A 25,423-nucleotide genomic window follows, 5' to 3' on the forward strand; every position below is an offset into this window, starting at 1 on the left:
TTTTAAGTTTTCGGCGGACACAACATCTTTGTTTGTATATGGTTCTGAGGATCGAACCCTGGCTGCACGCATGCCAGGCGAGCGAGCTACCGCTTGAGCCACATCCCCAGCCCTAATCTACATCTTAATTGAAGTAGAAAATGCTAGGTAACTGATCTGAGGTGAAAATTCTGGTTTAGAATTCAACATTTAAAATCTAGTCCATCTCTATGCACAGGAAGGATATCAGATTGTCTAAAATCAATTGATTGATTCTATTTAAATGCTAGATAGGCTATGGTCAAATTTGTGTAGGATATGCCTTAAATTCACTTGAGGGTTGATACAGGTTGAGGCCTTTCTAGTCCAACACTCAAAATTTTCAGATTTTGGAGCATTGCGGATTTTGAATTTTTGTATTAAGGATGCTCGTTTGGTAAATTCTATGTAAATATTCCAAAACTCAAAAGATCTGAAATTCTTGTTACAAGAATGATTATTTATATATATATATATATATATATATATATATATATATATATATATATATATATATAAAATCATTGAACTCAGGGGCACTCAACCACTGAGCCACATCTCCAGCTCTATTTTGTATTTTATTTAGAGACAGGGTCTCACTAGTTGCTTAACTAGTGTGCCTGGTCGTTGCTAAGACTGGCTTTGAACTCAGGATCCTCCTATCTCAGCCTCCCAAGCCACTGGGATTATAGTGCCTGGCTTTGCAAAGGTTTCTTAATTTATACAGAGAAAATGTGTATGTGCTTGCAGGTAACAGACTTTAGAAAAGGGGAGGATAATAGAGGGTGATGAGGAAGATTTCTGTGGGGGAAAAACCTTGAACTGATCTTTGGAAGATGGTTAAGATTTGGGTTGACAGAAAACAGAATGTTTCAAGTTGGGCAGATTCAAGAGGAAACTCACTGGAGATACAAATAAGCTTTTCATAAGTTGAGTGGAGAAAAAAGATCAGTCTGCCTGACATAAGGAAGTAATGGGAGACTGAATTTGGTAAAGTCATCCTGGTACGTGGCCTGAAGTGAAGACTTTGGAACTAGAGAATACTAAAGAATATGGAAGATTAATCTGAGCATGGTCTTTTTTTCCCTTCCCTGCCAATTTTACTATTTATTTTATTTATTTGAATTTCACTATTTTATTTTAATTTCACTAATTTTAATTTTAAATTTCATTATTTATTTTCACAATTTCACCAAGATCACACTGTAAAGTGGTTTTTACAGTTCAACAATCATCTTAGAAAATGTTTTCTGAATGTCTCCATATTTCTTTGAAACTATAGGTTAACTTGCACATTGAAATTTATTTATGGCACATATCATTCTTGCGTATTTGTCAGTGTGCTTGGCTGCCTCTCAATAACTAATTTTTATCTGAGAATATGTTCTTAGTATGTAGAAGAAATAGTAATATTAAAAACAATACCCTATTCTCATTCTCTAATTGTAGTGTACTTCAGTCTTTTTCTTCCATCCTCCTTTTATTTTATCTCAGGTCAACAGGACATACTGCTGTGGCACCTACCGGGCAGGTCCTATGCGACAGATAAGTCTTGTTGGAGCAGTAGATGAAGAAGTTGGTGATTATTTCCCAGAGTTCCTTGATATGTTAGAAGAATCACCATTTCTGAAAGTGAGTATTAATTCAAATTATTAAAGTTCTGATCATTAGTTAGGTGAACACTTTAAAGTTATCCGCATCTATTAAAATAAAACCTTGCCTGTTATAATTAAATTTTATGCAGTGTTTTGGATATAAATATTTAAAAAATACTAGTAGAACATACTTATTCTCTTTTATATAAATTTATATAAATTACTATGTAACGAACATTATATCATGTGCAAAAAAAAAGCTTTTTAGAATTTTTGTCTGGGTGAGAGGTATTTACCCTAAAAATGGCGTACAATTTTTAAGAATGTGATTCATTCATCTGATTTCTAGATGACTTTGCCCTGGGGTACACTTTCCAGCCTCCGACTACAATGTAGGTCCCAGAGTGATGATGGGCCTATAATGTGGGTAAGGCCAGGAGAACAGATGATCCCTACAGCAGATATGCCAAAGTCACCCTTCAAAAGAAGACGGTAAACATTTATTTTTCTCAAATAAGCAAAACTACTTTTTTTTTGTTTTAGTTGGTTGCTTATAAAATGATTGAGACCTAAGCACAGTTTGAAAACCACTTGTCTGGATTATTTAAGTAAATCTAATGGTGAGTTCCTTAATCCAGTCTGTCTGTATCCAGTCATCAGCATGAGGTGGCATCCTAAAAAATTAATTTTTACTTCTTTTCTTCAAACCCAGGTCCTGTCTGCAGGATAAAAGATCAAACTCTTTAGTGTGATATACAAACATCTTTCATAATCTAGCCCCAGTATCTGCTTCTGTATCTGCTTCTCAAGTCTTCTTTAGCCATAGTAAATTCAGTTTTCAAACCATGGCCCTTCAATACTTTTTGTACTCACTTAGAATCACATCCCTTACCTCATCTTCCTTTCTACCAGCAAACTCTTAATAAGTTTCAAAACAACTTAGATGTTACCTCCTTTGTAAAGCTTTTCTTTGTTCTGTTAGACAATTGGGGCCGTCTCAGTGCGCCTGCAACATTCTATTCAATAATGATCTATATATATATATATATATATTTAATGCTAAATATTGAGCTCCTGAGTACAGGGACTGTTTTTTCATCTCTGTCCTCATGACAGATAGTAATTAACCAGTATTTGCTGAATGAAACTAATAATGTGCTATAATATAGAGCTTTGATAATTCATATTGTACTAATGGTATTTTGTGTATCTACAAATGTAGATTAATTCACTCTAGTGCTTTGAAAAGTCTTATTTAATAAGACTGAAAGTGATTTGTATCTGCTTATACTATGGAAGTAGCAACTCAAAATAGGTGCCCCAAAGTAAATTTTAATGAACTAGTTTAAACCTTAATTTAAACCACTGGAGAATGATACTTGAGCTAAGTATAGAAGAATACAATAACAAGGTACATGAAAATATTTTGTAAAAAACTATGAGTGCAGAGCAGAAGTGTGGTAAAACCTAACAGTTAATCAGGATTTATTTAACTAATTCTTCTTCATTATAAATTGCTTCAGATTTTTCAGTATAAATAGTATCTTGACAAACATTACTTTTGTGCCAGAGCCAGTTCGTACCTGTTCATGGGGGCATCACCTCCTGATTCTACATGGAATCAGGAGAATTAAAGCCGGGAGATTGACCATGTTGGGAGTGTTTATACCAAAAAAATTGGCAAATCATCTACTAATCAGCCACCTTCCCCTCTCCACAGCCAGATGTTAAACATGTATAACATACCACCGATTAAAGATGGATAGATAGTTGGTAGTTGATAAATATGTATCTTTGTGCATATGTATATTTGTTTTCTTAGTAGAAATTTCTATAGGCTTCAAAGTATACACATTTCTAGTGGATTTCCAGAAATGTACCAATTTATATTCTTATCCGTATAGTAAGACAGTATCATTTTCTGCACATCCCCTACTAATTTCTTTTTTTTTTTTAACTTTGTTGACATGATCAAACAAAATTGTCTCATTTCAGTTTATTTTTCTTTGTTATTTCTTTCTTGATGATTCCCTTTTAATTTCCTTTATCTACATTTCTAAAAATTTTAATTTGTTATATATGACAACAGAATGCATATTACACAATTTATATTACACATATAGAGTACAGTTTTTCATATCTCTGGTTGTACACAAAGTAGAGTTACATCCTTCATGTCTTTATACAATGTACTTATGGTAATGATGACCATTGCATTCCACCGTCTTTCCTACTCCTATGCCCCTTCCCTTCCTTTCCCTCCCCTTCCTTTATCTACATTTTTATTGATGTGTTTTTCTTTATTGTTTGTTTTTTGTAAAAATTCTGTGTATATTATGACTATGAACCTTTTTGTTTTATCATTGCAAGTTTTTTTCTTTTAACTTCAGTTTTTTCCCCCTTACCCTCAAAAATTTTGTTTTTATATAGTCGGCGTTATGTATCTTTTTCTTTGAGGTTTCCTGTAATAGTAGGCTTAAGAAAGGCCTTCCTCTAATATTATAAATTATTTAGCTACATTTTTTCTTGCTAATTCTGTAATTTCAGTATTTATCTATTGAATCTACCTAGAATTGGCTTCCATATAGAGGAAGAAATTTAACTTTTTTCCCAAATAATTAGGCAGCTGGACCAACATCATTAATAATATATTGTTTCTCCACTAATCTAAGCTACCTTCAGATTTTACCTCTGTTGGGATTAAGTATTCTTAAGTGAAGCATTCAAAAACACTTTGAATTAGGATGAATGAATACCAACTTTGTCTTTTTGTGTATTGTAATTAAAATTTCTTGTTGCTAAAAATAGTGAAAAACTGCCTAGTTATCAAGGGCATTGCCCATGAAGATGATCTTTTGATTTATGAATGCTAGAATTAAAGAAATGTATGCTTAGAGTTATAAAGAAATTAAATAGAACAGTAGGGCTTATAATGAAAAATCTTGCCCATCTTTCCTTGCCAAAGGCAAATGTATTTTTACTATAGGCAAAACCCATTTATTTATAATGCATTTTTTTACTCCTTTTTTTTCCCCTCTTGAAAGGCCCTGTCTGGTGTTGACTCTTTGGTACATGGATATTTCTTCCTTTGAGTTGTTCTGAATAGTAAGATGACCCCTGCTTTACCCCCTTCCTCCCAACTTCTTTCTGTTAACTCTACTTACATACATTGCTGAGGTAGAATCATTCTGCTTAAAATAATAAGTAGATTCTAAAATTGGAAAACAAGTAAGTGGCAATTACGATATCATGTGTAGATATATTTACTGCAGATCCAAGTGGGCTCAAAATTAATTAATCAAATGTTCCCGTGTTATATTTTCATTCAAAGGAAGAATATGCAGAATAATCTTTCTTTCAGAATCTAGGTATTCAGCTGTTTGCCTATAATCCCAGTGGCCCAGGAGCCTGAGGCAGGAGGATCAAGAGTTCAAAGCCAGCCTCAGCAATTTAGCAAGGCCCTAAGCAGCTTAGTGAGACCCTGTCTCTAAATAAAATATTAAAAAAGGGCTGGGGATATGGCTTAGTGGTTAAGTGCCCCTGGGTTCAATTCACGGTATTCCCCCCCCCCCCCCCCCCCCCCCGCCAACCCCGCCGCCAAAAAAAAAAAAAAAAAGAATCTAGGTATTCATGCCACTATTTGGTTTTTTATGCAGTTCATATTTTAAAATATTTTTATTGTTCTGATTTCCCTTAGCGTCGGATTTGACAGAGGGCATACACTTAGCTGTATCTGAGGTATCTTCTAGTCTGCAGGCTAAGATGCTTAACTTTCTTCAGGAACCACAATGACTTTCTCATCTATTTAACTTTCTTAAATAACTTTTTTTTTTTAGGGTATTATTACTTACCTTGCTTTTGTTTATATGTCCTCAAGACATTTTCAGAATTTTTGTCATATGCTATCTGCTCTTACACATCAGTTTAGTTTTTTAAAAAATTTTTAATTGGCACATAATTGCCTATAAATATACAGTGTGATAATTCTAAACATGTAAACAATATGTCATGATCAAATGGGTCTAATTAGCATTTCTAGTTCCTCAAATTTTTATCATTTCTTTGTGTTGATAACCTTTGAACTCCTCTAGTTATTTTGAAGTATATAAATATTTGTGAACTGTAGTTTTACCCTTCTGTGATGTAGAACACTAGAATTTATTCTTCCTATCCAATTAATTGTACGCATTTTCTAATCTCTCCCTTCTTTTCACCTCTGGTGACCTATATTATTATTCTTTCTACTGTGAAATCAACAATTTTTTAGCTTCCAAATAAACACATTCATTTTTTTATATGAAAATCTTTTGGAGTTCTGTGTTCTCCTACATCAGTGTGAAAGGCCTGTTTCACAAGTATCAACCTAGGAATTCCATTTAATGCTTTCCTGCATTAATCTGTGGTCATCATCCTTCCTGCAATAATCTGTGGTTCATTTCCTTTACTTGTTTGAAAATATTATCAAGTAATATTCTAAGAAAAGGAGGGTATTCTGAGTTGTTATATATTTGAAAAAAATTGTTTTTGTCATTAAACGTGATTGTTAGTTTAGTTGGAGTCCATAGGCTACATTTTTCTTTATAGGTTTAATCATCTGTGTAATTTTTGTTCTTTTCTGGGCAATGTATTCTTTTTTCTTGTCTGAAAGTTTACAGCATCTTCTACCACTGGCAGTCTGATATATTTCAGTGCATGTTGGTTTGGGTCTTTCATTCTTATTCTTCATTTTTCTTTTTCTTTTTGAATCATGCTTTTTATTGTTTAGCAGGCCCTTAAATTTAAGGATTCGTTTCTCTTTTCCTTTCTGGGAATTTTTCTTACTTAATTGCTTTGGTAATCCCCCGCCCCCTTTCCCTGAAACTGTTACTGAATAATAGATCTCCTGATTGGATTATTTTTCTTGTTACTTTTTCCTTTTGATTTGGGAACATTTACTTGATTTTTTGTCTTCTAACTTTTCTTTTGAATTTTAAAATTTTAACATTTTTATTTTGGTCTTTATCAGTCTGCTATCTTCAGATATCGGGTAATGCTTAGGTGACTTATTCAATGTTTTGGAATAAAGCATGGGGCTTATTGGAAGTTCTATTTATATTTCATTTAGGTTGTCAATAGGTAGGTTTCACTTTAAATAGGCATAAATATGGACATTAAATGGTATGTCCAAATGTCAGGATTATATTAGTTGTATTCATGTGGCAAAGTCAGTGTGTTTCCAGAAGAACATGCAGATTTTTTGTCTGAAATTTTATTAGGGTGGTTTTGGCTATAAGAAACAAAAAAAAATTGACTCAAAGCCGTTCATAAAATAAAATGTTATCCTATGTATTAAGAAGTCTGAACAGGTTGGCTGTAGGTACTTTTCTTATATTTCTTTCTTAGGAGTTAGGAAACTTCCCAGAAGACTCCTCAGTAGATTTCATACTATCAACTAGAATCAGTTCATATCCCTTCTTAAAGAAGTCACTGACAATGGGAATGAGCTTATCATAATTTGCTAGAACTCATCCATATCTACCTCTGGAACTTGTAAATGAGACCACATATAGGATAGGATCAAATGCCTAATGAAAATCAAGATCTGTCAGAGAAATCAAGGGTAGGGAATTGTTGCTGGGAGTAGCCATAGTACGCTCCATGGAGGTAGTAATGTCTGCTTGCATTTCTGCCTGCACAAGTGGCAAGTGACAGGATTATCTGGAGAACTGTACTTTAATTCCCCTTTTCTCAGCTTCACTTTATTTCTGTTCCTTATTATTTTGCCTGGATGTTTTTTGACCCAGGCTTCTCCAAGTTCTGTTGGGTAGGTCTTCTGCCTTTTTTGGTTGCTGATGCCCTCTTGTATATTCTAGGTCTGTGGTTTATCTCAGCATGGTTTTATTAGTCCAAGACACTGTAATCATTTTCTGTTATGCAGAATATTGTTGATACTGCTCACTCCCTAATTCCTTTCTTTTTATTCATTCTTTTACTATCACCTCTAGATTGTTTTATTTAGAAAATTTTGAATACATTAAAAACAGAATATAGTAAACTTCCATGCCTTCAGTATCAACAGTTAACAACTCACAACTAATTCTATTTCACCTATATTCCCATCAGTTCCCCCATCAAAACTCTTCCCAACATTATTTTGAACCATTTTACTTTCATTATAACATGGAAGGAGGTCTCATGGATGCCCCGTTGCCATATTGAATTAAAGATCTAAGAGATTGTTTTAAGAATTAGAAAAGAGTTGGCTGAGGTAAAACTTAAACTTTGAATTATATTTTCTGTTGCTAGACATTCAAATGTTATATGTTCATGTACTACATTTGGTTCTAATCAGATATACAGCTTTTTTTTTTATGGGTATACAAGGAAAGGAAGGAAATTATATTAATCAATATAGTATAAATGCTAATGATCAAAATCATCCTACCCCTCTCAGCCCTAATCTTATTTTAACCTAGTATTTCAGCACTTTTTCCACCTTATTGCTATTAATTTTTGCTTGTTTCCTTCTTGTTTCTCCTTACTTCATAATAAAATCAACTCTAGATCAATGAATGAAATTAAAAATCTCCAGTACCTACCTCGGACCAGTGAACCCCGGGAAGTCCTCTTTGAAGATAGGACAAGAGCTCATGCTGATCATGTAGGTCAGGGGTTTGACTGGCAGAGTACGGCTGCTGTTGGGGTTTTGAAAGCTGTACAGTTTGGCGAATGGTAAGTTAATGGAACTTAACTGTGATGTTGTCTAGGAAGATGGGGACTCTCTTTGAAAGACTGGGTAGAAACCATTCTTAAACTATATGGGAAGTTTAACATTTTTTAAATGTATGTCCATTACTATGAATTATAATCACATTATTGTGAAACAAATCTCCAGAACTTTTTCATCTTGTAGAACTGAAACTCTATGTCCAACAACTCACTCCCTTTTTTCCCCTCATCCCCTGACTCTGGTAACTTTTTTTTTCTTCTCCAGCTCTTTTCAGTTGATTGCATAAAGGTATTATACTAGTCCAAATTAAAAGCAGACCCCAAATGGTTACATTATACAAGCTGTGAGGTTTTTAAACCTGTGACAAAGGACAGAAGGAAAATTCTACTCATTGCAAGGAAATCAATCCTAACTTAAGCTTCAGTGAGCCACAAGAACTTAAAACCCATGAACCTTCAGTTGATCATCCTTAGCCAGTCCAGTCTTTATCAGGAACTGGCATAGTTCTTGCACTGGTCACCCTATATGTAGCTGAATTACTTCTCCATATTCTGGATACTCAATTATAGTGCCATCTTAAACATCTTCTTAAACATCTTCACTAATTTCTTTTTATTGTAATCATCATGATTCCTTGGACAGTAAAGATCTTCCTGACACTTCTCTTTTGAATTCTTATATGGATATAATCCCCAGTGCCAGCAGGAAGCAGGTCATCATCCTTACTTGCATCAGCAAGGGGGTCAAAAGAGTGAAGGTTCTGGGTAGTGGGCATATGATTCCTTTTCCTTGGTGGAAACGGCTTGATGAAATCTGCAGGAGAAGGCAGGTGGGGGTGGGTTGGGATGGTGAAGGGGCAAGGTGTCTGGAAGCCTAGGGGCTCAAGGTAGAGGCTGCTGAGTCCTTGGTGGTGGCTCTGTGACTGGCCTCTGGTAACTACTTTCTGTTTCTTTAAACTTAACTACTTGAATATCTCATATAAGTGGAATCATATAATATTTGTCTTTTTGTGACTGGTTTATTTTTCTTATAATGTCCTCAAGGTTCATCCATGTTGTAGCAAGTATTGGAATCTCCTTCCTTTTTAAGACTGAGTGCAGTCTACCCCACCCCCCTCCACACACACATTTTGTTAATTGATTAGTAGATTCTTGGACTGCTTCCATCTTTTGGCTATTTGATTCTGGATGTGGGTGTACTAATCTCTCTTTCAATTTCAGTTCTTTTGGGTATATACCCAGACATAGAGTTCTTGGATCATATGGTAATTCTATTTTTAATGTTTTGAGGAGCTGCCAAACTGGTTTTCATACTGGCTACACTATTTTACATTCAGATGGAACCCAATCTTAACAGATTCAGGACAGAGAAATACAAACTAGTAAGAGAATTGCAAATTTATCTCATTTAGAATAAAACTATTCTTTCCAGGCATTTAAAAAATTTTATAACAACTAATGTGATTTATTTTTTAGTTGTAGATGGACACAATACTTATTATTTATCTATTTATTTTTATGTGGTGCTCAGGATTGAATCCAGTGCCTCACACATGCGAGGCAAGTACTCTGCCACTGAGCCACAATCTCAGCCTCTTAACGTGATTTAAAAAAAAATAATAATTTTCTTCGTTTGTTTTTATTTTTGAAAATTGATCTCAAGAAGCAAGAAGTTGTTGTACCTTGAATTTCTTTGCTAGTAGTAGCAGTTCCAGGAACCGGGAGACTAAAATTTGTCATTGCTTTTCGTTGTGGATGCTTATCCCTAAAACATTAATTTTTGTTAATAATAGGAGTGACCAACCTCGCATAACCAAAGATGTGATTTGTTTTCACGCTGAGGATTTTACTGATGTTGTACAGAGACTTCAGTTAGACCTCCATGAACCTCCAGTTTCCCAGGTAATAACCCTTGCTTTTTATTATTCTTTGTGTGAGATATTGAAAATAAGTATCCATACCCATTTTGAGTTTTGCCTTATAACTGGATACATAGGATAGTGAATTTAATTTTTCTTGGGGCTAGGGGAGGCACTAGAGACATCATTAAAACAATTTCCCAAGCAAAATGCTTGAGATCCTTTTAATCTTTGGGATGCCAGGTGGATCTGTAATGGTCAGAGGATCCAGGGTGCTCAGTTCTGGCCATGAGTTGTCTCACATGTTAACCTTATTGCACTGTGGGCCCTCAGCAAAAAGATTGAAAGAAACTAAAGGAGGAGATAAAATTTTGCCTTTATGTGAAGCAAAGAATATTGATATTTAGCTACACTTTCAAGTATTTTTTTAAATGATTCCATATAGGCCATCTCACTTTAATCTGCTCTTTGTTACTAAAAAGAGAGGAAAAATGTTTCCCAATAAAACATTTTAGAAAGTTAGTCTCATTTAGTATTGCTTAAATTGTTGTTTATAACACATTTTATCACTGTTTTCCTATGCCAATTATAATGCTTTATTTGAAAGAATTGTTACATATGTTAAAGTCTTATGTAACTTTTTGCCTTTCTTTAGTGTGTGCAGTGGGTGGATGAAGCTAAACTAAACCAAATGAGACGGGAAGGCATTCGTTATGCTAGAATTCAGCTATGCGACAATGATATCTACTTCATCCCTAGAAATGTTATTCATCAGTTCAAAACAGTGTCAGCAGTGTGCAGCTTAGCCTGGCATATAAGGCTTAAACAGTACCACCCTGTTGTGGAAGCCACTCAAAACACAGAAAGCAATTCTAACGTGGACTGTGGTTTAACTGGAAAGCGAGAATTAGAAGTTGACTCCCAGTGTGTGAGGATAAAAACTGAATCTGAGGACACATGCTCAGAGATGCAGCTTTTGACAACTGCTTCATCGTCCTTCCCATCTTCATCAGAACTTCACCATCTACAGCAAGATCAGAAGACTCAGCCTATTCCAGTTTTAAAGGTGGAAAGTAGACTAGACTCTAACCAGCAACACAATCTGCAGGAACATTCAGGCACTCCTGTGTGACATGTACATATTCAAACACATTTTTTAACTTTTTTAAATTTTGATGTGAAGTTATAGTTTTATAACTGGCTTAAGTTAAGTTTTATTGGAGAAATCTTGCCTATAATTCTATAAAGAGAAATGACATTCCACAAATGTCAAGCATATCTTTTTTACACAGATTATGCAAAGAGTTGTATCTTATCCCGTTAGTACAGTATGTAATAGTGGGTCTGCTGCTACTTTCTGTTTTAAGGTGTGAGGTAACAATTCAATCTCTTCTTCAAATCAAAATGAGAATTCTCTGGAATAACAGATTTAGTTCCTAAATTATTACTTCCCTTAATTTTATCTTGCCTTGCCTCTTGCCATGTTTGCTGTTTCTATGATAGAAATCGGATTTATTGTTTAGTATTGTGTCTTTATGGCACATATTCAATTTCTTCAGTAAAAATGGCATGGGTTGCAGGAGAATTCCTGCATCTGGTACATGGGCAAGTAAGTTATTTTGTTCCAACCACAAAGAACAAGTAGTGTCTAAGGAAAATTCAGTGGCTCTCTGGTTTCTTAACAAAAGAGAAAGCACAGCACTTTCTGATCCAAACTGTCTTTTTTTGTATCTGTTATTTAAAGCTCAGTGGATATTTCAATTAAAAAAAAAATCTAACGATAAATAGTCCTTGGTCATTCATTATCCATGGTTCATTAATCTCTTCTAGAATATATGGTAACTATGGAAGATATTTTGGGTAAACAAAATAATGTTGATATGATATTCTCTTATTCCACTTCCTAGCATCCTCACATTTCTTGTGGTTACTTTTGTTTCCTAAACTGATCACAAATATCAAAGTTAGAGAATGATATCAGTTTTTCTGATGAGGCTGCCATATTTTGAGCATCAAACTTGGGAAAAAATATTCTTGTGACTTGGCATCAATCTCTTCATGCTGAATATCTATTTTTGAGACACTTTATAGTTTTAACTGGTGAATGAATAACTGGGTTTATTTACACTTACCTCTATGTTGCTATTTTCTAATAAAGAATATGGCACTAGACTTCATCCTGAGGTAGCCTAAATTTAGCTTAGTGCCTGAATATTTAATTTTTTTCTTTTTTCAAACAGGCACAGTTCATATAGCTAGTGTGGTCTTAACTTTCTATTTTAGAATGTTAATGTGATACACATTATACTTTCTCTTAGTAATACAGTAGGCCTTGTTTTTATTGAAGAGTATTCCCCACACCTAAGACCAGATTCTTGTATCTACCTGGTTACAGTGCAATTTGAAGTTTGTTTTTTTTTTCTGGATGGTGAAATTTGAAATATTTACATTAATATAGGCAAAAAAAAAGATGCTGCTTTATTATGTCTGTCACCATGAAAACTTAGCTGCATCTTTTGAAATATCAGATATGAATTTTCTCTAAAATATTCTGAAATAGGTTAAATCTTATATAAATATTACTTTGTGCAATATTGTTGTGTAGTTAAATGCATATTAGCAAAGTATAGAGGTCACTGTGTAAACAGATAGAAAAGTAACCATCAGCAAATACTACAGTGATTAGTTAGAATCTGTATTATTCCTTATATATATGTATATGTATGTATTCTCTGTTACAAAGGATGAAGACAAATAGGGAAACATTTCAATGTAAACCATTTATGAATTGGAAGTGATGTTGGTTTTTAGTTATCTTTGTAAATAAGGTAATTAGAATGATATGAAAGGTAATGTGATTATTGCAGGGGTGTTTTTAAATCCTGTGTATAAATTCTAGGGTAAATTCTAGTTTATCAAGACTGGTTTTTAAGGGACCTTTGAGGGTGTTTTTGTTATTTTTGGGGGAAGGGGGTTAATCACAAAGTGTGTGGATTTGGGTTATTTCTTATTTTTATTTTTCTGTCCAGAAGAATTTCATAGAGCTTTACCAGGCTGTGCAAAAGTAAAATTCTTCTCAGGCAACATTTGCTTTTTAAAATAATCATGAAGAGCAAGGTTGTTAAAGCAAAAAGTCTTTATTTTTGTTTCTCTTGTCTTCCAAGATCCTATTTCCCCATTTCCCACTTGCCATCCAGCAGATGCCATCTGTCATCTAAGCTGGTCATTACTAATAAACAAGGAGACTGTCTCCTGACAGCCAGCACTGTGTGTAATCACTCAGGAACCAGCGGATCTGCAAAGACCTACAATCAAAAGCAAATCCCCGTTTTCCTTTTATAAAACGTTCTACCCTCACCTCCAATATAAACACATTAAAGAATATAAAAAATGTTTAAAAATCATGTACTAATAAATTCATTGTATGTTAGAATTGCAATAGAATGGAGAGAAACATTTAGCTAGTAATGTATCTGGAAACTGAATGTCCTATGTGAGTATTAGATTTTGATAGCATGCTTTAAAGACTGATGAATATAAAAGCAGAAGTTTTAAGTTTCTTACTGCTTTCAAAACTGTATCCTATTTAGTGATACAAACGATTGCAATTTTCTGAATCATTAAATTATTTGGTTTGGTGGAGTGAGGCATGAAGCAATCTGGCGTCTTCTGATTTGTAAAGTAGTGATGGCAGTGAAGTTGTAATTGAAATTTAAGCTGAGCTTCCTTTTTGGTATATTATCCTTTGTGCCAACTCTTGAGATTACTTGCAGAATGTGGCTATACATTTTAGTACTTTGTGGAGCGAAGGGATATTTTGAAAATGTGCTTATAGAAAGACCTAATAAATGAATATTCCCAACAGTGAATAGAATGATTTTATGGTATCTATTAAAAAGGATAAAAGTCTTCCCCTTGCCCTAGAAATCATTCTATAATTACCAAGATATGGTAGGAGTACGATTATGATTTTAAGTGTTATCCCAAATTCATAAAGCAATAATATTAAAAACCTATGTATTAGTTCCCTCCTCCAAAGTTTTAACTCTTTTAAAAAATATATCCCTAGGCTTAATTGTACTTTTAATTTGCTTATTTAGTATTTAAAATTTGTTTAACTGTCCATCATTTTCCATTATTTTGGAAAGTGCCCTGTCCCTACAGAGACAGTTGGACTATTGGTTGACTAATATTACAAGCTCTTGTAGGGGGAAAATAGGGAGCTTATTAAATGAAATTCTTTACTAAACTTTAGAAAAGATATCTTGCATCATCAGTCTTAATAGGCATAAAGGTTATAAAGACTGGAGAAACTTTTGCTTATTGCCTTTCCCTGTATAAATATTATTGTCTAGACTGAAAGATAATATAGAAAACAAGACTCCAAAAACCGTGGAAATATATTCTTGATCATTAATATAATCCCATTATATTTTCATCTATATTTGCCATTAAAATTTATTTGCATTTATACTTTTAGGATAATTGAGTTTATGTCTTCAATAAGTCTGTTTCATCATTACTACAGATTTTTTTAAAAAGAACCTTTCGGTAGCACATGCCAGAGGTTCACATTTGCGCTAAGTTTTATGGTTTTAAAACAGGTTGTAGCTGTATTTATTGGTCATGCGAGTAGAGGAAATGCACAGTACATGTTTTTCTTAAGTGCATAAAGGACTTGTCCTCATCTGAAAGTTTTTTGCTTTAAAAGCAAGTATCTCTCCATAAATATTATGCCCTTCCATTTTCTTCATAAATTTTTTAAGATCCACTTGTGCATGTAGTTGAGACCACTGTCTCTTAAAATATAGCACTTTTCAATTCTCTCTAAAGAAATACTTATGTACTACTTCTATCACATGTTGTAAATTTTCATGTAATAGTGTTTCTGTGACTAAACTCCATTTTGATTGGCAGCTAAGACTTTTTTTCCTGTGGCTTTAATTTATCTAAGAGGTCTTTGCATATAGATGAAATGTATAATTTGCCTGGCGGACTATTTGCGTTGTGTGGCCTTAGTTTGTTTATTGACATTAACAAGTGTTTTAAAAGGTTTTTAATGAATAGTCTTAAATCTAAATTTGTGTGAATAATAATCCTTTTAACAGTGCTTTTTTGTAGCTGTCTTAAGTGTGTTAAATTGTTAAGCTATTTCTTTGTAAAATAGGACAATGGAATGCATAGAGTTTTTTTTTCCTGTAAAGTATTTTTTTAATAAACAAAGTCTGATTTGTCCTTTACTTATGTTTCACCACAAAATGAACAGCACATGTGAATTCTAGATACCTGGACCATGTATTTATAATACCGACACCCTTCCTCCTTACCCACCCCAGCCCCACCCATTACACACACTAGCTCTATTCTGTAGTATTATATTTTTTTTAAAGGAAATCTTGGACTTTTATTTCCCCCCCAAAAGGTCATAAATATTAGGAGAAACCCATCTATATTGAGATGAAGAAAAATTATGCTTGTGATGTGGCAGGACTCTTGCTTGAATTGGTTTATATATATTTATTATTTTTTGGTACTGGGGATTGAACTCAGGAGCACTACCACTGCCACATCCCCAGCCCTATTTTGTATTTTATTTAGAGAGAGCGTCTCACTGAGCTGCTTAGTGCCTCGCCATTGCTGAGGCTGGCTTTGAACTCAATCCTCCTGCTTCAGCCTCCTAAACCTCTGGGATTACAGGTGTGGGCCACTGTGCCCGGCTGGTTATGTATGCTTATGAGAAGACAATCTTAGATTTCTATTTGTAGATATTCTTGAAAATGCCTGAAGACAGTGCATAGACTTTTCAGATGAGCTGTGTAACACGAAATGATTTTTTTTTTTTTTCCCCATCGATGTTTGTCTGAACTTCTCTTTAATTGCAGTCCTAAACACTGATAGCTCTTGGTTCTGATTAGGAAAGGAAATTGAGGGGAATGTTTTTGGAGTAACTGTTGTGGGCCAGCACTTTACATGAAGTTATCTCATTTAATTCTCACAGATTTTAGTAGAAAGTTAACTGTAATTACAGATGAGAAAACAGACTTGTTAGGTTGAATAAATTGACTAAAATCACACAGTTCAGATCAAGGATTCGAGTGCAGCTCTGGGTTCAAATCCCATGCCTTATGCAGCTCTGCAGGCTTTTAAAGCATTGAAAAGTTTCTAATAGGGTTACGGAAAAAATGGTTTGCTACTTGATTGTTTCCTAATTCCATTTACCTGATTCAGTTTCTCCACTCCCCAAAAAACTCTTGTGTATGCTAAACAATGAAGTAAACTATTATTGCTATTAATGTTATTTAGGTCTTAAAAACAAATATGAATATTATCTTTTAGTTAAGTCTTTTGCCTTGAAACTAGACAGAACTGTTAACACTCAACTCTAAGGAAGGGAAAAGCTGACAAGGGGCAAAAGCAGTAGGAAACCATCACCAATGTACTGGTGAAATAATTAAAAAAGATTAATCCTGTGGGAGTTTAGTCAATTTTATTCCTTAGTAAAATGGAGATAACTTTCATTTTTACACCTATTGAACAGACCATAAGAACATCTACACAATGTTTAATACAGTACCTCTTAGGCTTTCTCCAGTGTTAGCTATTAGCTTTACCTGCCTCAAATGCTCTGTGCTGCAAATAGGCAAAGAACAGAGCTTCAAAAAGAGAATGGCCCTTAAGGGTTAGCTATTAATGGCAGGTGGGGAAAATAGATGGAGAAGAGGAGGAAAGCTGCTTGAAACCCTACCAGCATATCTACATACTTAAGGATGCAATCGTTCTTCTGTGACTTTTATCAAACTGCTTGAATTTTTAACCTGCCGCCACCTTCCCTAATTCTGAAAAAAGCCTTCAGCAGATTCCTAAGTCTGTCTCGTCCCTAATCCTTGAGCATCAGAAAACAGCAGTTGAGGGGCTGCAGAGGAAGACAATCACCGAGCGGAAGCCTGTCGGGCTCTGCGTCCCAGGGCAGCGTAAATTCACAAACATTCGTTCATTGAACAAATGTGCAAGGCCTGTGTCGGGCCGCAGTCTGACCTCGTGGAGACCGCAGCCCACTGGCGAAAGCCGATATAAGCCATGAAACAAACGTAAGTACTACAAATACACGAACTGGAAACCTAGAACATGGGAACCGACTTCCCACAGATCCATGGGTGGGAAAGTCGTTTTTGAGGAAATGACTTTTAAGTTGAGACTTGAAGGGTGACCTAGGGGAGCTGGTCTTGGCCACGGATCGCAGCGTGGCTCCGCAGTCCCTCCGTCCCGCTTCTGGACCCAGGCTCTGCAGGGAGGCCGGGCGCCGGGGGCGGAGCCACCGCAGCAGCAGTAGCCGGAAAGCGGAAGCGCAGGCCAGCGGCGCTGTGGTCTGCGGAGCTGTTCTCGCCCAGGTCTCCGCCGGCTGAGTCACCGCCCCGCCGGGCCCGGCCCGGCCCAGAGGGGAAGCGCGCCGTCGCCGCCTCCTCCTGCCGCTCCTCCTCCAGGGCCCTGGGCCTTTGCACCTGTCTTTTACAGCCCAGCACCAAAGCTTTTGCCGTTGCTGTAGTGACTGGCGGCCTAGCGAAGGCCCTTCCTTTTTTATCCCCTTCATTTTCCAGCTCATTCTTTGCTTATTTTATGGCCCGTCCGGCGACCTCCTAGGTCGGACTTGGAGGGTGCAGTGTCTGTGTCAACAGACTGCCCTCCTCTGGGCGCAGGGCGGCCGGCTGCCTCCGAGGCTGGGGCGGCCGCCGCGGTCTCCATGGTAACGGCCCCGCCGGCGTCTCGGCCTCGTGGGGAAGATGCGGCCTGCCGGGCCCGCCGCCTCGCCCCCGGCCTCACGGCCCGGCCGGGGCCACTGAGGAGGAAGGTCCCGGCCGCCGGCCAGCCGGGCAGCGAGCACCAGGTGAGAGCCCGACGCCGGGGGTCGGGGACGGGTCAACTGCGGCGAGCTCCCTTCCCTCCTTCCCCTGCCTCCGCCGCCGTGGACGCCCTGGCGCAAAATATTGCAGAGGATCCTGCGCGGGTTTGTTGTTTGGGTTCCTCTCCGCTGGCAAAGAGCCAGAGGAGAGACTGCAGTTTATTGGAGAGACTGAGAAGTAGTTTCAAGTCTACCCAACCTGGGAGAGTAACCTTCACCAAAGGGACTCACCGACTGGGTTTCCTTCATTTTCAGTGAAATCCCACTCTCTGGCTGGAGACACAGATGGCCTCAAATGAGAGAGATGCTATATCGTGGTATCAAAAGAAGGTAATATCAGTCATTTTAATTTGTGAAGCATACTTCCTGCAGAAAGCTCCCCACAAAGAATATCATGGTACTTTCCCTGGAGTTTGGTAATGCCGGGTATTCTTACACGACATCTCAACACAAAGGGGAAAATCTGATGTACAAGGTCATGATAAAACCAGTTCCAAGTCTCAGGATAAGATTTTCAAGGCACCATCTTTCTCCAGGCTGCACACACAAGCCACAGCAATACTTTGAAAGTTTGCTTATGATCAACCCTTTTTTTTTTTTTAATTTTAATTTTTTTCCTTTTTTAAACGACATGAATGAAGCCTGTATCTGTAGGGCTCATATCGGTACTATTGTCTTATTGAGCTGTCCCTTATCTTTTATTCCTCTCTGGTATTCCTACTGATGTTTTCCTTAAGAATTGGAAATGTCTTTTAAGATAATATCTAATTTGAAATATTTTGGTTATTGCTTTTTAACTAACGTTTAAATGCAGCTGTTAAAGATTTTTGAAGGGAGTGATCCTTAAAAGTATTAATTTAGCCAGGCACTTGGCAGCATGTTTCTGATCCCAGCGACCCAAGTTCGAGGTCAGCCTTGGCAATTTAGTGAGACCCTGCTCAAAATAAAATTTAAAAACAGGCTGGAGGTGTAGCTCAGTGGTAGAGTGCCTCTGGGTTCAGTCCCTGGTACCACATACACAAAAAATATTAATTTATTCTAATTCTAAAAATCCTAAACATTTTACAAACATCATAATGATACTTAATAGATTCATAACTTTTGAGGCTTGACTTTAAATACAAGGATTGCCTTTGCATCATTTATAAGCCTGCTCCTTATTTCAGATTGGAGCATATGATCAGCAGATATGGGAAAAGTCAATCGAACAGACTCAGATTAAGGTAAATTGATTTCTTTGATTCTAGCTTTATTTTACTGCATTAATGTGAAAAGTGGATATTTTTTATTTTTAAAAAAATTTGCACTTATCCACCAAGTATGGTATTCTTTATTTTTAAGTTTATAAGAAAAACAATGGAGCACGCCTAATGATAAAATGACTGTTGACATGTGACCTCATAGCAAATCTCCCATATAAATGGGACTATGGTTACTCAGCTCTGGTCAGTTTTTAATACATGGCAATTCAGGTCCAGAGTGTCAGATTTTTCAAGAGAAGCTGAAAATGTGTATTTTTAGGTGGAATATCCAGAAGAAGGTGGTGGTTCTCTTCCTTCTCCTCTTCCTCCTCCTCTTTTTCTTCTCTGTCTTCTTCATCATCACTGTGCAAGCCAATAAAAATCCCTTTTTGGCCTGAATCCAGCCTGTGGGCACCCATTTTTTTTGATCACCAGTTTAGAGTATGGCATTTAAGTTTTTCAGGTTCTTAAACTTTTTTGTACACTAAGTTTTGTACACTCAGTTCTTAGAACTGAGCAGATAGACTCTTATGTTGTTTTGTGCTAATCAAGAAAATCTGATGCCAGTTTATTACTTTTTAAAAGGGGAGAGAAGGGCTTAAGTAATCTAATATATCAAAGTAATTTAATATACCAAAGTCAGTTTTGTCGGGCTAATGACGTATATTGATGTTGGTGCAAATTAGTCATCAAATTGTTGCTTGGTAGCCAGATGGAATTGGACAGTCTAAATGGGGGAAAGCTAGTTCTCCAAAGAATGTATCTCTCTACTGACATTAGTACTTAAATCTACATATTCAGGGTCTTGCTTCCAGATTCTTGTTCTTGGATTGTGTTTTAAAAGGTTTGTTGTAGACCCTTTATTTACACTTCTTAAAAAACAGATAAACGGGGGTGGGGTGTGGCTCAGAGGTAGAGCACTTGCCTAGCATGTGTGAGGCACTGGGTTCCATCCTTAACGCCACATAAAATAAAAATAAAGATATTGTGTCCACCTACAACTAAAAAACAAATATTTTAAAACAATGGATGGATATGACTTAATAGTATACTAGGACTTTTAAAGCTCTGTGGTGAAGTGCATTTAACCAACACTTAAGTGCATTTCTTCATATAAACCAATCAACTAGAAAACTGAACTACATGGTACCCGTGGCTAACTTCATAGTTTTGTACAGGCCTTGATTATATTAATGGGAGATAGGTTTACGATTGATAAAAACATAAATTTTATTTTATAACTCTGTAAGTCTTATCCTATTATTTTGTGAGGCTACATAGTAACAATAAATACAGTGTAATGGGAAGAGCTTAGAACTGGGTGTTAGATTTTGTTTTGTGACCTTTAGCTTTGTGATCTTGAATAATTAACAGTAGTTTGTATGGATTTTGGATTCTTATCCTTAAAAGGGTTTTACTTCTTGCTATGGAGTAAGGAACCTCTTTTCCCTACCCAATTTTGATTTTCTCATTTGATACATATCTTCCTTATGTTAACCTGTCTGTGTTCATAGTCTTCAAAGGCAGGAATTATGTCTGTATCCCTCACTTAGAAATCTTGATTCATACTAGGAACTTAGTATCTATTTCAGTATTTAATTGATTTCCATCCATTGTGCATATTTTCATTCATTGTTTTCTCATAGGGTAATCTAACATCTCCTTAATGTATACTTTTTAATCTAGCAGCAGTGGAAAGAGTGAAATTAAAGCCAAAATAAAATTTTACTGAGCTAATTAATATGCACACACATACCAGTTGCTAAGAATACAGTGAAAAAGATATATGGGGTTCTTGCCTTCCTGGGTTTCACGATCTAGTGGTGGTGGGGAGAAAAGCCAAAATAGTTTTAAAGTGTGTTTAGTTAGGTCTTAGGAAAAAATTGACCAAATTATAGACTATTTAATGTAATTTAAAGATATGTTCATACAGCTGGGCATGGTGGCGCATGCCTGTAATCCCAGCAGTTTGGGAGGCTGAGATAGGAGGATCACAAGTTTAAAGCCAGCCTCAGCAAAAGCAAGGCACTAAGCAATTCAGTGAGATCCTGTCTCTAAATAAAATACAAAATAGGGCTGGGTATTTGACTCAGTAGTCAAGTGCCCCTGAGTTCAATGCCCGGTACCACCACCCTCAACAAATAATAATTTGTTGAGTACCTGCCTTTTACGTTTCAGCAGAAACTATGTCTACATAGTGGTGAACAACAATGCTCATTTTTTCTTTTCATGCAATTTGTGGTAAAGTGGGAGAGAGAGAGAGAAAGCAATAAAATTCTGGCAAATCAAATACAAAAACACATCAAAAAGATCGTGCACCACAATCAAGTGGGATTCATTCCACAGATGCAATGTTGGTTCAACATACGGAAATCAATAAATGTAATTCACCGCATCAATAGACTTAAAGGTAATAATCATATGATCATCTCAATGGATGCAGGAAAAGCATTTGATAAAATATAGCACCCCTTTATGTTCAAAACACTAGAAAAAATGGGGATAACAGGAACATATCTCAACATCATAAAGGCTATCTATGCTAAGCCCCAGGCCAACATCATTCTAAATGGAGAAAAATTGAAGGCATTCCCTCTAAAAACTGGAACAAACCAGGGATGCCCTCTTTCACCACTTCTATTTAACATAGTTTTTGAAACACTGGCCAGAGCAATTAGACAGATAAAAGAAATTAAAGGGATACTCATAGGAAAAGAAGAACTCAAATTGGCACTATTTGCTGATGATATGATTCTATACTTAGAAGACCCTAAAAGTTTCACCAGAAAACTTCTAGAACTAGTAAATGAATTCAGCAAAGAAGCAGGATATGAAATCAACACCCATAAATCAAAGGCATTTCTGTAAATCAGTGATAAATCCTCAGAAATATAAATGAGGAAAACTACCCCATTTATAATAACCTCAAAAAATAATACTTGGGGATCAACTTATTGAAAGACGTGACAGATTTACATAATGAAAATTACAGAACCCTAAAGAAAGAAGTCAAAGAAAACCTTAACAGATTGAAAGATCTACCTTGCTCTTGGATAGGCAGAATTAATATTATCAAAATGACCATACTTCCAAATGCACTATACAGATTTAATGCAATTCTGATCAAAATCCCTATGACATTCCTCATAGAAATATATTTATATAATTTCATAATTAGAAAATCCTAAGGCATCTACCAAAAAATTACGAATTGATGAGTTTGGCAAAGTCTCAAGAAACAAGGTCAGTATATGGAAATCAGTTACTAGCAGTAAGTAATCAAAAAAATGCAATTAAGAAAACAATCCCTCTCACAATAGCTTCAACGAGAATAAAAATACTTAGGAATAAGCTTGACATAGAAAGTGAGGACGCGTACCCTGAAAATAAAACAGTGTCAGAGAAACTGAAGATCCAAATAAATAGAGTAACATTTCATTTTCATGATCTAAAAGACTGAATACTATTAAAATGGCTAGTCTCTCCCATTATATCTATATGTGCAATATAATCCCTTCAAAATTCTGGCTGTATTTTTAATTTTTGATAGAAATTGATAAGCTAGTATGGAATGCAAAGGATATAAACATTTTTTTAAATGTTACAGAGTAGAATGATTTATATTACGTAATCTCAAAGTTTATTATAAAACTGTAGTGATCAAGATAGAAGGTATTGGTATAAATAATAGATTGATGGAACAGAATAGAAAATCTAGAAATAAATCCCTGCTTTTTGGACAAGTTGACTTTTGACAAAGATGCCAAAGCAGTTCAGTGAAGGAAAAAGAATTTTTTCAATAAATGATGCTAGAACAATTGAAAACCCACAATATAAAAATGAACTTTGATTCTTACCTTATACCATATACAAAAATCATTTAAAAAGGATTATAGATTTAAGTGTAAGGACTAAAACTGTAGATTTTCTAGAAGAAAACTTTGTCACCTTGGTATAGGCAAGAGATTTCTTAGAAACACATCAATAAAAGAAAAAAATTGATAAAATGGATTTCATCAAACTTGAAAACTTTTTTTTTTTTTTCAAAATGTATTATTAAAAAAAATGAAAGACAGGGCTGGGATTGTGGCTCAGTGGTAGAGCGCTCACCTAGCACGGGCTGGACCCGGGTTCGATCCTCAGCACCATATAAAAATAAAGGGATTGTGTTGTGTCCATCTACACCTAAAAAATAAATATTAAAAAAAAAAAAAGACAGTACAGGCACGGTGGCATGCACTTGTAGTCTCAGCTATTCAGGAGGCTGAGAAGCAGATCGATTACTCAAACCCAGGAGTTCAAGGTCAGCATACACAACACAGTGAGACCCTGTCAAAACAAAAGCTACAGTCAAATCCTGCACATACTGGAGTGTCTGTATCCAGAATATATAAAGAACTTAGTACCCCAGTTTAAAAATAGGCAAAACATTTGAACTGACATTTTTACCAAAGTAAGTAAATAAATAACTAATGGTCACATGAAAAGATGTTCTACATTATTAGAGAAGTTATTAAGGAAATACAAATTAAAACCACAATGAAATGTAACTATACTCCTGTTAGAATAGCTAAAATTCAAAAGATCGACCATACCAAGTGTTGACAAGGACATGGAGAAACTAGGACTCTTGTATACTGCTGGTTTGCATGGAAAATGGAAAATAGTTTGACAATTAAATATATACTTCCCATATTACCTAGCGTTTTCACCCAGGTACCAAAGTAAAAACAAACACATGCAAATGTCATAGAACTATTCATAATAGCTGAAAATTGAAAAAAATCCAGATGTTGATCAATTAATGGATAAATTGTTATATCCATAAAATGCAATATATTTCAGCAATAAAACCTATGAATATATGCTACAAGGTGAGAGAACCTCAAATATATTATGCCAAGTGAAAGGAGGACCCAGACACAAAAGACAACTTGCTATTTGTATGAAATTTTTAGAAATACATAAGGATAAATGACAGATCAATGGTAGCTTGTTAATGGCAGGTAGGAACAGGAATTTACTGCCAACGGCTACTGTGATTTGGATATGGTTTGAGTGTCATCCAGAGTTTCTTGTTGAAATTTCATCCCCAATATGAGGTATTAAGAGGGTGGAAATATAGTCTGACTGTGGTGTTTAAAGAGGGGCTTTTCAGATTAGGTAAAGCCATAAGAAAGGAGCTGCCATGAGTGATTCCTGGTGGCTTTATAAGAAGAGGGAGAGAGACCAGATGAGACATGTATACATCCATGTTTTCCTTGTCTCTTGCCATGGAAAATCCTGTGCTTCCTCAGGGCAGCCAACAAGAAGGCCATCATCCCCAGATATGGCCCTAGACCTTACAACTCCAGAACTGTGAGCCAAAATAATATTATGTAAATTATACCCTCATAAAATCATTAAAATCACACCAGTACCAAGGAAAAAATCATAATGTAGTTCACAAGTTTCTGCAAACAATAAAAATTCTCTTCTAAAATTTGAGAATATAGTAAAATCCAAAGTCTGTTGGTTGTTAAAATGAGCAAAACATTCTAATCTTTTGAATTTTTTTTTTTTTGCTGTATTTTCTAATATTAGAACAAAACCACTGTTTGAAAATGACTTGATTTTATCCTTAGAAACTAAAAAAGGCTAGTCAAGCTCAGAGGCTATTTTAGCTATATTATTTATAATGTTTTGTTTCTTAAGCTAGATGCTGGATATATGACAAATGAGCCTCCTCATTAAAGATAACAGTTTGAATATGTGCATTAAACAACATTTGATCTCTTCCTGAAACCCCTCTAAAATTACAACAACAACAACAAAAAGACATCAGTTCGAAGGGGGCTGAGAGTGGAAGAAAAGACTACATTAAATGAGAGCTATTGGTGTAATTTTGAAAGATGAACAGTGAAGAAAGTACAAGTCTTTAAGTATCTGTAGTAAAGAAGTTTGGTAAGAAACTACTAAAACCCCTGTGTTTAAATTCTGAAAGATGGGAATTAGTTGTCTCAAGTAAATCTGCAGGAGAGAGGCAGAGCTGAAAATAGGATTATCTGAGTACATATGTAGGGGCAATAGATCTACCTCCAGATTTATTTCCTAATCCCACATAGT

At 35.6% G+C, this 25,423-nt stretch overlaps 2 protein-coding genes across 4 annotated transcripts in view; both read left to right on the plus strand.

Moving 5' to 3' along the window:
• Rsbn1 (round spermatid basic protein 1) overlaps window positions 1-15,420 on the plus strand; it is a 47,480-nt gene extending 32,060 nt beyond the window's left edge. Inside the window, exons 3-7 of one of the 2 annotated variants that reach the window (XM_076862935.1) lie at window positions 1,513-1,650; window positions 1,963-2,105; window positions 8,157-8,324; window positions 10,115-10,223; window positions 10,836-15,420. In XM_076862935.1, the coding sequence (XP_076719050.1) occupies window positions 1,513-1,650; window positions 1,963-2,105; window positions 8,157-8,324; window positions 10,115-10,223; window positions 10,836-11,312 (1,035 nt within the window). In that variant the 3' untranslated portion in view covers window positions 11,313-15,420. The remainder of the gene's footprint in view (window positions 1-1,512; window positions 1,651-1,962; window positions 2,106-8,156; window positions 8,325-10,114; window positions 10,224-10,835) is intronic. The other variant, XM_076862937.1, reaches the window with a different exon arrangement.
• A 2,141-nt stretch (window positions 15,421-17,561) lies between these two features.
• Window positions 17,562-25,423, plus strand: part of Phtf1 (putative homeodomain transcription factor 1) — a 45,387-nt gene continuing 37,525 nt past the window's right edge. The window contains exons 1-3 of one of the 2 annotated variants that reach the window (XM_076861563.1): window positions 17,562-18,062; window positions 18,333-18,407; window positions 19,244-19,300. In XM_076861563.1, the coding sequence (XP_076717678.1) occupies window positions 18,363-18,407; window positions 19,244-19,300 (102 nt within the window). In that variant the 5' untranslated portion in view covers window positions 17,562-18,062; window positions 18,333-18,362. The remainder of the gene's footprint in view (window positions 18,063-18,332; window positions 18,408-19,243; window positions 19,301-25,423) is intronic. The other variant, XM_076861564.1, reaches the window with a different exon arrangement.

This window comes from Callospermophilus lateralis, chromosome 7, assembly GCF_048772815.1.
Source record: "Callospermophilus lateralis isolate mCalLat2 chromosome 7, mCalLat2.hap1, whole genome shotgun sequence".
NCBI lineage: Eukaryota > Metazoa > Chordata > Mammalia > Rodentia > Sciuridae > Callospermophilus > Callospermophilus lateralis.